The sequence below is a fragment of the Rattus norvegicus genome, chromosome 12 (genome assembly GCF_021556685.1).
Source record: "Rattus norvegicus strain SHRSP/BbbUtx chromosome 12, alternate assembly SHRSP_T2T, whole genome shotgun sequence".
In the NCBI taxonomy this organism is placed as follows: domain Eukaryota; kingdom Metazoa; phylum Chordata; class Mammalia; order Rodentia; family Muridae; genus Rattus; species Rattus norvegicus.
Genome location: NC_141545.1, coordinates 9,082,811 through 9,094,409, shown reverse-complemented (window position 1 = coordinate 9,094,409; position 11,599 = coordinate 9,082,811). Strand labels below are relative to the sequence as shown.

General features: G+C 52.4%; 1 protein-coding gene across 2 annotated transcripts; it reads left to right on the top strand.

The window, feature by feature from the left end:
• Nucleotides 1-3,569: 3,569 nt before the first annotated feature.
• Nucleotides 3,570-10,834, top strand: Prr36 (proline rich 36). Of its 2 annotated transcripts, none has more exons than XM_087579206.1 (7): nucleotides 3,570-4,017; nucleotides 4,127-4,257; nucleotides 4,550-4,851; nucleotides 4,962-5,064; nucleotides 5,764-5,876; nucleotides 5,961-8,171; nucleotides 9,424-10,834. In XM_087579206.1, exons 3-7 carry the CDS (start codon nucleotides 4,557-4,559, stop codon nucleotides 9,939-9,941), a joined length of 3,240 nt encoding a protein of 1,079 aa, XP_087435332.1. In that variant the 5' UTR covers nucleotides 3,570-4,017; nucleotides 4,127-4,257; nucleotides 4,550-4,556; the 3' UTR covers nucleotides 9,942-10,834.
• The last annotated feature ends 765 nt before the right edge of the window (nucleotides 10,835-11,599 follow it).

Sequence of the window (11,599 nt, the reverse complement as noted above, 5' to 3'; positions counted from 1 at the left end):
CCTTTCCACTAGGCAGCTTGAGTTTTGGAATTGCAAGTACGCACCACCTCATCTAGCTGGTTACAAGTCATGAATGGAGAAAGCTCAGCCCCCCTCCCAACTCTTCCAGCCACACCCTACTTGGACAACTCCCTGAATTCCAGGGAGGGAGGAATTACTCACTGGTGTGCCAGCGCGTGTTTGCCATGTGTGTGTATGTGTATAAGCAGGAGTGACAGGCTACAGGGTGCTAGTTCTGGGCATAGGGCGGGGAGTGGCTCTGGATCAGCAAGGCAGAAAGTACGGAGTGGCAGGTGACACTGTACCAACAGATGTGATCACGCTGGACCATAGACAAAAGGAAGGCCACATAAACAAGCGACCACCCATGAAAGTACTCAGCTTAAGGGAAGCCTGAGGAGGGGAAGGAGAAATGAGGAAGACAACTAGGTAACAGTTTTGAGCCAAACCAACAAAAGACACCTTCCTGAGCCTTGATTTAAGGCCCGGGGAGTGGCTCAGTGGGCAAAGGTGATGCCTGGAAAACCTGCAGATCTGAGTTTGATCTCTGAAACCCACATAAAGGTGGAAGGAGAGAACCCACTCCATAAAGTTGATCTCTGGGCCTGACTTCCATTTGTGCTATCCTCCCCTCCCCCCATAAATACCCTTAGACGTAAGCGCTCAGACTATAGCTCAGCTGGACCGTGATTGCTTAGCATACATCAAACTCTGGTTGATCCCAACCCTCTGATCCACCAGGCATGATGGCGCACTCCTCTCCTGTAAGCACATGGGAGGTGGGGATAGGAGAAGCATGTGTTCAATGTCATTTTTGGCTTCAAGTGGAGTCCAAGACTGCACTGGGCTACATGAGACTCGGTTTCAAAAACAAACCTCCATAGAACTCCCTAGATGCTCACCCCCATCCCTCACACGACATTTCTGATTTCTGCCCCGCCATTCCAGACGCACCAAGTGCTGTTCCTTATATAACTACACCGGTACCCCAAAGCGCTGCCTGCTTTATTCTTTTGTTTCTTTTCCCATCTTCCTCCTCCTCCCACTTTCCTTGGTAAGCTGGCCTCAAACTTGTGATCCTTATGTCTCAGCCAACTGAGTTAGGAAACACCAAGAATATTTATCTATGTATTTAGTGTGTGTGCGAGTGAGCGCACGCACCTGCGCGTGCATGTATGTTAAGTCAGAACAACTCCTGGAAGTTGTTCTTCTGCCGTCTGGGTCCTGGGGGATCAAACTTAGGATCTCAGGCTTGGTTGCTCTAGTCGTTATCTGCTAAATCATCTCCCTTCTCTATTTTTATTTTCCCTTACAATTCTGTTTCTCTACCAATAGTCATGGAGATTCAATGGAAGAAATTCATGTCTGTTTTCTCTTAAGTTTTGTTATAAAAATGTCCTCCTGCTTTTTTTTTTTTTTTTTGAGACAGGGTCTCTTTGGAACCACACTGTGTTCTAAAATTAGGGCTTTGCATTTTAAAATTATTTTATTTTTTTATTTTTGCCAGGTGTGGTGTGCACAGCTTCAATCCAAGCACTTAGAAGTGGGTCTCTGTGAGCTCGAGGTTGTCAGCCTGATAAACATAGTGTGCTACAGGACAGCCAGGGGCTAGATCATGGGACCTAGTTTAAAATAGAACCAACAGCTCGCTTTTGGTTTTGTTTTATTTTGTTTTTTCTTTTTTATTTATATGAGTACACTGTAGCTGTCTTCAGACACACCAGAAGAAGACATTGGATCCCATTACAGATGGTTGTGAGCCACCATGTAGTTGCTAGGATTTGAACTCTGTACCTCTGGAGGTGCAGTCAGTGCTCTTAACCATTGAGCCATCTCTCCAGCCCTTGTTTTGTTTTTTGTTTTCTGTTTTGTTTTGTTTTGTTTCCTCAAGAAAGCTATATAGCTCTGGCTGTCCTGGAACTCTCTCACAGACTGGACTCAAACTCACAGAGATCTGCCTACCTCTGCCTCCTAAGTGCTAGGATTAAAGGCCTGTAACCACTCCTCCTGGCTGCTACTCTGTGTTTTCAGACAGGCCCAGTATGGTCTCAGATTATCTCTCAGCCAAGGATGATGTTGAAATGATTTTCTTGTTTCCACCTACTGAGTGCTGGGATGATAGCTGCACTCCACCATGCCGAGTTTATGTGTTGCTGGGGATAGAAACCAGGACTCATTGTATGCCACAGACACACCCTGTCAACTGAGCTAGAGGGCCAGCCCTTAAAACGCTCTTCATCCGGGGTCCAGCAGACCTCATTCTAGTTGCTTGCTAGCCCTCCTTCTGGAGCTTTTGAAACTGTTTCAGGACTCATTTCTTTTATGTAGCTAGCACCTCTAATCGCTCAATCAATAAGCCTTGCTAAGTAGCCCAGGCTGGTCTGGAACTCAGAATCCTTCTGCCTGGATCTCTTAGTTGTACAGCCCCAAACACCCAACTCAATGAGTCCACATACTTCAGAGAGCCCTAATAGACCAGAGTTCTGGTTTAACATCCTCTATGGGTAAGATTCATGTGAGGCACACCCGCCCCCACAGAATCTATAAACTGGCAAACTAAAGTGACACTTTTTAGTTGCTCAACTGGGTTGAGACGCTCAGAATGCTCTTGGTGGGGCTGGGGATTTAGCTCAGTGGTAGAGCGCTTGCCTAGCAAGCGCAAGGCCCTTGGGTTCGGTCCTCAGCTCCGGGGGAAAAAAAAGTAACAGAATGCTCTTGGTTTCTTCATACACATTTTAGAGAGTTCTCCTTCCCTCCGTAATCATGATCCTCGGTACTCTATGGATTCAGCTCTGCCAGGAAACTTCGCAGGCCTTGACTGCCTATGTGCCAGCAAAGTTGAGATGTCCTGCCCCACAGAAGACAGAGTCACCACCGCGTTTCCCATTTCTCCCTCTTTCTTTCACCTCGATATTCTTCCTCTTTTCTCTCTCTCTCTTTTTTTTTCCCGGAGCTGGGGACCGAACCCAGGGCCTTGCGCTTGCTAGGCAAGCGCTCTACCACTGAGCTAAATCCCCAACCCCCCCACCCCCGTCTTTTCTCTCAAATCTGGGATCTGCTGTGCAATGCATCCTCTAAGCTCAAGAGTTTGGGGCCTGGTAAGAGAACTTAGCGGGCATAGACACTTACTGCCAAGTCTGATTACCCGGATTCTATGCCTAGGATCCACAGTTTGTAGGAGTGAACTGAGCCCTACACGTTGTTCTTTGACTTCTAACAGCATGCAGTGGCGTGTGCACGTGGGCAAGGACACACACCACCACCACCACCACCACCACCACCACCACCACCACCACCACCACCACCACCACCACCACTAAAAAGTAACTCCCGGGGTTCTCATTCTGCAGCAACCCCTACCAACCCGTATCAGGTAATGACTGTGAGGAAAGTAGAAGTTACAAAATAGGTGACTAGGTGACCTGGCATAGGTGTCGCTGGGCTATCTAGCCTCCATAGCCATCGCAAAGAGGACCAGGACACACAAAATGGCTGGATTGGTTGGTGGGTCAGAGGCACAATGATCCCGCCCTACTGGTTGCCAAGGCCCAGCCTATCCCTGTGTAGGAGAGTGTTGGTCTCCAAGTGCTGGAGAAAGGGTGTCGGAGCAGGTGCAAGAGCTTGGGTAGACGACTCTGAGGGTCTTCAAGGGGTTTCCCCACTGAGCCTCTCTGGTTAGTTCTGTGGGTGTTGGACACAGACACCGAAATAGGCCTTTCCTAGGGTATAACAGGGAGGCGGCACCCGCACCTCCCTCGGAGGCGCGCCTCTTTTCTCAGCACCCTCGGCACGCTCCCGGCTCTGGACGGAGAACGAGTGCGCGCATCCTCCGCTCTCTCTACCCGAAGCTGGGGGGGCGGGGCCGCGGCCAAGCTCCCTAGGCACTGTGGCCTGAAACCCCCTCCCCTTGCCTTTTCGCTGCTCCCCGCTACTGCTCTCTGGCCCAGCACCACCCCAGGCGACCCCGCGTGGAGCGGATGGTGCCCACAGGCGGAGGTGAACGCGTGCTGTGAGCAGGTGGATCGTGCGGATCGCTGGCATAGGGGACCAGGCTGGGGGAGGGGTCAGCTCTTTGTCTTCCGGAGCCCGTTCGCGGGCAACAGGGCCACTCTTTTTCTCTGTGCAGGTGCCTGTGGAACCTGAGGGAGGACGCTGGCGAAACCCCATTGGCGTGCACACGGAGGCCCCTGAATCTGGAAGCCGGAGGCATTTCCCTGTTTGCCGGATTGGTCATTTAGGTTTCCAAGAGGCGAGGGGGTAGGGGAGTGGATGTTTTTCTTGTAAGAGGGCAGAGGCGGGGTCGGAGGGTGGGGAACGGATAGGGCGTCTCGGCTTTGGGGGATGGAGGTAGCGGTGGGACTTGAGGACTGCACTGAGGGCCAGGTTGGTGAGCGGGTGTGGGTGGTTAGAAGAAAAGCAAATTGAGGCTTTTTAGGCTGAGGTTTAGGCACCCATGGGTGGCGATGCTAGAGGAAGCACAGGGATGTGTCAGGATGGTGTATAGTGATTGGTTCACCTGGGATACCAATCCTCCTGTCTTCCTCATTAGGTGCGGTATGGACAAGAGGGATAGGATCAAATCAGGAGCTGTCCCGCGGATGCCGGCGTCACGAACCCCTGGCCTTCTGAACCCTAGGCCTCCTTCTGGGTCCGCTCGACCTCCTCCCCCTGTAACCAGTGCTGCCCTTCGAGTCTTGGAAGCAAATGGAGCTATGGGGCGAAGGCCCCTGGTGGAGCGAGCCCCAGGCGCCTGCAAAGCGACTCTTCCACAGACCAGCAAAGCAGCTCTTCCTCAGTCCACTGTTCACGGGGCACCAGCGCGCAGTGCTGGGTCAGGTCCTCGCAGCCCAGGTACTTGGCTTTACTTGTGACCTCCACCTGCCCTCCGTTTACCTCCTCTCTTCCTTCTCAGATACTCCTCTTTTTCAGAAATACCATTGATTTTTGTCTTCTCACTGAAGCCAACAGGCCCCCAGCTTCTGGGAAAGGAGAGAGGGCCCCTATGAAGACCGCTGGCCAGGGTTCTATTTCTAGCCCAGGGCGTGCCAGCAGTGGGATCGCCAGGTGATAAACTAATTCCCCTAACTCCCTAATTCCCCAAGCAAGGGTTAATTTAGCAATTTGGAACCTTTTGATATTACACACGAATGGGTTGGAAAGGTAGTTTGGTGTGCTAAAGTGCTTGCTGCACAGATGAGGTACTGAGTTTGAAACTCCAGCACCTGTGTAAAAGCCGGTCTTGACGATGCACTACTATAACCTCAGCTCTGGGTGGGAATGGGAGGTGGGAATGGGAGGTGGGTTTCTGGTGCTTGGCCAGGAAGTGTCAAATATCAGATTCCGTGTGAGATCCTGTCCCCAAAAAATAGCCAAGTGTAGTAGCACTTGCTGTTTGTTAATCCCAGCTCTCAGAAGCCAGAGGCCTGTGGTTCTCTGTGAATTCAAGGCCAGCCTACACAGGCTTCATAGTAATAATAAGTAAAACAGACTATAAAATAAGGCAGAAAAATGGATTCAGCTCGATGTCAGTGTTTATTTCTCCACATGGGCAGGCAATGGGGTGGGGGTGTGCACACTTGTATACACATGTGCACACACATACAAAAATATTACATATGAGATGGCTCAGGAGCACTTGCAGATAACGGACACGAAGTGGGTAAAGGCCATTATTGGTTGGGTCACAGAAAGGCAAGCAACTCTGTTTTACAAATGAGGAAATGCGAAATTGGGAATGCTAACAACTGGTCTTCCTGTGCCCAGACCAGGCCCTGTTGTCCAGAAGGGACTCCAACCTCCGACTAAGGAACCTGTGGTCAGAGGTAAAACACCAGAGACGCCCAAAAGGAACACTCTGAGCTCTGGAACACGAAGAGGTATGTGACCTCGAGACAAGTAGGTTACTCTCAGTCTTTGAAGGCAACCAGCCCTGAGATACCCATGTTTCTTTTGGACTTCAGTTTTGTCTGCAGATTCTTTAGGGCCCACCTCAGGAGCCTCCTCCCCTGCCATCACCCGTCGGCCCAGGGTCCCAGCTACAGAGGTGGGACTTCCTCAACCAACTCCCAGTGCCAGACAGCGTCCTCTGACCACCGAGGCACCCAGGAAACCTGTGAGCAGTGCTTCTGAACACAGTGCCACGGAGCTGAGCCCGGCCATTAGGAGGCGCTCAGTCGCTGGTGGCAGCCAGCAAAAGCCGGTCTCCCGTTCTCTGATCCCCAGTGCTACTCCTCAGCTCTCCCCAGCCCGCTCCGGGGTCTCACCGCGTGCAACCCCACGGGGTCCTGCGCATACCTCGCAGCTCAAGTCGAAAGGGCAGCAAGCTCTGCATCCAACCCAGACCACAGTCCCAAGGAAGAACAGGCCCTCTGTACAGAGCCTGGTTTCTGCTTCATCTTTAGTCGCACGCACTCCACCTGGTGCTCCCTCTGTCCAGGTCCCAGATGATTCCTTGCCGACCACACTCCCTCCCTCCCCACCCGCCACCCCGCCTCTACCTGCTTCACTTCAACTACTCCAAGCACATGCTTCCTCACAGCCAATGCCCCATTCACAGTCCGGACAGGGCTCACCGTTACCTTCCCCTCTTCCTCTGCAGAACCTCCCCTCTCCACCAGCTACACCCCCTTTGCTAGCTCCACCCGCATGTCTGGGTACTGAAGAGGCCTCTGACTCACTCCCACCAAGAGCTGGAATCTCTCCATCGCTTCCCCCCATCACGCAGAGTATGCCCAACCACCAGGCTCCTTCAGCTTCGCTCCCTCAGGAACCTCTCTCGGTCACACCTTTCTCACCTGCTCCTCTCCCTCTAGCCGCGCCTCCTCCACAACTCCTTCCTTCTCCGCCAGGTTCCCCGCAGAATTTACCCACTCCCCTTGTCACGCCCTCTAAGTTGCCTCTCTCCACTCTAACTGCTCCCCCTTCCCCGGTCAACTTTTCTGGGTCTCCTCCCCTCCCCCAGGCCACGCCCTCTAACCGAAATACGCCGCCTTTGCAAGACCCTCTGTTTCTGGCCATTCCTCCGCCGGTTTCTTCCTCCAGCTCCACCTCACCACCTCTGCTGGTCCCTCTCTCTTCCGTGGCCACGCCTCCTCTGAGGCTCCCACCTTCTCCGACTTTGCCCACTTCTCCGGCCTCTTTGTCGACCTCGCCGCCAGCACTGGCCTCCTCGCCCCAGCAGGCCACGCCTCCTCCTCTGCCCTTGTCCCCTCTATCCACCCAACTCTCTATGGGCTCACTCTCTCCGCAGGCCTCGGCTTCTTTCTCGCCTACCCACCCTGTGCAGCCACACGCTCTCCCCTCGCCTCCTTTGCGGGCATCTCCTATTACACACCCTTTGCCTCTTTCCTCGCCCTCTGCCTCACCCCCTCTGCCGGCTCTTCTGTCCCCTCCTGCCTCACCACCTCTGGAGGACCCCCTTTCTCCCCCAGCCTCACCTTCGTCTCCCTTGGCAACTCCCCCTCCAGAAGCCCCACCTTCACTGGGCTCACCCACTCTTTCACCCCTGACCACGCCCCCTCCGCAAGCCTCACCTCCGGCCTTGCCCCCTCTGCCAGCCTCTACCTCCTCCCTGGACACAGGCACATGTTCTCTACAGGGTGCCCTCTTGGCTTTACCTCTTTTACAAACCTCTCCTCCTCTGACAATACCCTCTCTGCAGACCCCATCTTCTCTGGCCTTGCCCTCTCTGCAGTGTCCCTCCTCCCCACTGGCCACAGCCACACCGCCCCTACAGATTCCCCTTGTGGTTTTACCTACTTTACAGACCCCTCCTTCTCCCCTGACCACGCTCCCTCCGGGGGCCCCTCCTGGCTTGACCTCGCCTGTTGTTCAGCCTCCTTCTCCTCCTGCCTCACCCCCACTGCAAGCCCCGCGTCGACCCCCGACCCCGGGTCCAGATGTCCCTATCTCAGGTCCACGGCTGACCTTGGCGCTGGCCCCTGCCGCTCCGCCACCGCCCTCGCGAAGCCCCTCCAGTACGCTGAGCGGCCCGGACCTGGCAGGCCACAGCAGCAGTGCCACGAGCACACCGGAGGAGCTCCGCGGTTACGATAGCGGGCCCGAGGGCTGCGCTACAATCTCCCCGGCCCCGGATGTGGAGCTAGCTGCCTGCCACCCAGCCTCCTGGAGTCGAAGTTCTGCTCCGCCCTTAGCAGTGCGGGGCACTCCGGGTAAGGATGCTGAACAGAGAGTCCAGGCTCGGGGGCGGAGCTTCCCAAGATGTTGTCAGCCCTGCATCTGGGCTAGAGAGAGAGAGAGAGAGAGAGAGAGAGAGAGAGAGAGAGAGAGAGAGAGAGAGAGAGAGAGAGAGAGAGTGTGTGTGTGTGTGTGTGTGTGTGTGTGTGTGTGTGTGTGTGTGTGTGGAAGTGGAAGTGTTAGTTATAGGGAGGGAACTTGTGGTCAGGCAGGGCTGCAACTGCGTTTACTCATCTCGTAATCTCCTTTAAAAGGCGATTTTTTATTTATATGTATGTGTGTTTATGTGAATGTATGTACTATGTGAGTCCTCTGAGTTATAATTGGTTGCAAGCCACCCAAAATGGGTGCTGAGAACCAAATTCAGGTCCTTGCAAGAGCTGTACTTGTTCTTTACCTCCGAGTCATCTTTCCAGTCCTGCCTTCTCAAAAATTCACGTTTATTTATTATTTATTTATTTATTTATTTTTGAATGTGTTTGTATCTATTTGTGGGCATGCACTCCTTTAGTGCACTTGGGGGAAGTCAGCCAACTCATGGAATTCAGTTATCACCTTACCTGTGGATTGAACTCAGGTCTTCAGGTTTAGTGGCAAGTGTCTTACCCACTGAACCATCTTTTTTTCTTTTTCTTTTTTTAAAAAGATCACATATATATTATATTTTATTATAGATGGTTGTGAGCCACCATGTGATTACTGGAATTTGAACTCTGGACCTCTGAAAGAGCTGTCAGTGCTCTTGATCACTGAACCATTTCTCCAGCCCCTGAACCATCTTTCTAGTCCGATTTTTTAATTTTTATTTTATATTATTCTATGTGAATGGGTGATTTGCCTGGATGTATGTTTGTGCCATGTATGTGGTGTCACAGAGGCTAGAAGAGTTTGTCAAAATACCTGGAATTAAACTTAAAGAGCATTCATTGTGAGGAACCACGATGAAGTTCTTCTGACAGAGTAGCTGGTGTTCTTAACTACTGAGCCATCTCTCCGGCCTGCTGGTGGTCCTTAAGATTTTTTCATATCAATGAGTTTTATTTACTCACTCGCCTCTCTGAATATTTGTGCAGGCTTGAGTGTCACAGTGCTCATGTGGAATTGGTTCTCTCCTTCAATACGTACGTAGGTTCCAGATCAAACAGTGGTTGTCAGGTTCAGGTTTGGTGACAAGTGTTCTTTTTAACCTCTGAGCAATCTTGCTTGTCCCCACTTTTGCTCTTACAGGAGTTCCCCTGCCGTGGCCTCCCACTGCTGGCCCGGGTTCCTCTGACGGCCTGTGCACCATCTATGAAGCCGAAGGACCAGAGTCGGTGGCCCCAACCCCTGGATCTCTAGATGTGGAGCCAGAACCGAGGCCTGGCCCTGGCAGTGCTAAGGTGACTGCTGCAGCCTGCGCAGGAGCATCCTCTAGAAGCCCAAAGTCGACTCGCCTTGGTGAGCTGCCGCTGGGGGCGCTTCAGGCGAGCGTTGTGCAGCACCTGCTGAGCCGGACTCTGCTGCTGGCAGCCGCGGAAGGTGCAGCAGCGGGCAGCGAAGGTGGTTCAGGAGGCTCAGGGGGTGGTGGTATCTCTGGTGGATCCCGGGCTCCGCTTAGCGATGCTGAATTGGGCCGCTGGGCCGAATTGCTTTCTCCCCTGGACGAATCGCGTGCCAGCATCACTTCAGTCACCAGCTTCTCCCCAGATGATGTAGCCTCCCCACAGGGTGATTGGACTGTAGTGGAAGTGGAGACTTTTCATTGAGCCAGACCTCAGCCCTGTCCACCATACACATACCACATTAGAATCCACCCTTCTGGTTACACCTCTTTTGTCTTAGTCTCCACTCCCACTTCCTGTGGTACTTGGATGGATTGTTTTTTTACCTCTAGAGCCCTGTGTTTGGGCCCAGGCTGTACCCCTGTTCTTCCTTGGCTTAGGCTTGGGCCATACCCACACCACCCCAGGCCTAGTCCTTCCATTTGAGCTTCTCCTCTTTGGCCTAAGCCACACCCCCTTCTCCAAGGAGCCATGCCACTCCGTAAGTTCAGTGGACAACATGATAGTTTACATGCTGAATGGTTTACATGCTGGCACCTGTGTGCCCTGCCACTCGGGAGCTGGGAGAGGATCACAGTGGTAGTTCGAAGGGTCAGGCTACACCATATCAGTGGTTATGACTGAGTAAATTGGAGTTCTGGCTAAACTATAGAAAAGGGCTGGCAAGAGAGTGGCTACAATGGTCTTGTGATTTTTGGGATCTCACTTCTAATGAAAACGTTAGGTTCACAAAGGCCTGGGTGGATGAACTCGAGAGCCACCGAAGTTCTTACTCTGGACATGGGGCAGTTTGCTCTCCTGGGTACCCCTTGCTATAGCCCCTTTGTCCTGTGTGCACCCCTTCTCTTCCATGCCTATGGGGGACTAACTTGCTTGGACTGAGGTGGGAATGGCTACCTATTTTGGGTGGCACCATTCCCTGGCTGGAATCTTGGATTGTGTAAGCAGAAAGCAGGGCAGCACCATGCCTTCACTCCTCTGTTTTTCCCGATTGTGAATGCTAAGTGACCAGCTGTTTCCAGCTCCTATTGCCTTGACTTTCCCAGTGATAGACACTACCCCAAACTGTGAGCGAGAATAAAACCTTTCTCCTCTAAGTTGCTTTTGTCAAGGTACTTGATCGCAGTTGAAAATGAACTGAGGCAATCTCCCTTTCTGTTTAACAAGAAGGCTACAGCGTTAAAGCAGTAACTTGCCTAAGCTTGCAGAAGGAACTTCCGCAAATGTAGGGGCTAAGTGGACTGACCTGGCTGTAGCTTGCAGCAGTGGGGAAGGACGAGACTCAGGAGTTGACACCAAGTCAATCTGTGTACTACACTCTCGGGGGCATCCCTGCCCTGTCTCTAACTCTCCATGACTTCATGAATTCTCACCATCTTCATTTAAGTCCTCCAATCAGAATTGCTTTCCCAGCCATCAGCCTGTACCTGGCGCCCCTAACCCCGGGCAAGCTGACACACACGCTCTCCCCTTTCCCCCCAGTGCACAGCACAGCTCCCTGCTTGTATTTTACTCTCCTCTCAAATGAGTGCTGCTACCTCCATTTTGGGGGGAGGGAGCACACTCTGGACTCCGGTTCTGAGGTTTGTGACAGGCCAGAGACTTCTTCTCTAGCTGAGTCCTAGAGGGGACCCCTCAGATATCCTTATTCCCAAACTTCAAGTCGAAGGTTTGTTTTTTTGTTTTTATTTTTTTTGCTTTGTTGTTGTTTTTAAAGAGTTGAGTTTTTTCTGTATAACTCTGGCTGTCCAGGAATTCACCCTGTACACCAGACTGGCCTAGAACTCAGAGGTCTGCCTGCCTCCGCTTCCTGAGTGCTGGATTAAAGGTGATACCATGTCAGGCAGAAAACCTGACTCTTG

Coding starts and splice junctions, on each gene's coding strand:
- Prr36 (XM_087579206.1), top strand. CDS start 4,557: ATGGACAAGAGGGATAGGATCAAATCAGGAGCTGTCCCGCGGATGCCG. Junction 4,852..4,961: donor GTCAGGTCCTCGCAGCCCAG/GTACTTGGCTTT, acceptor TTCTCACTGAAG/CCAACAGGCCCCCAGCTTCT. Junction 5,065..5,763: donor GCCAGCAGTGGGATCGCCAG/GTGATAAACTAA, acceptor TCCTGTGCCCAG/ACCAGGCCCTGTTGTCCAGA.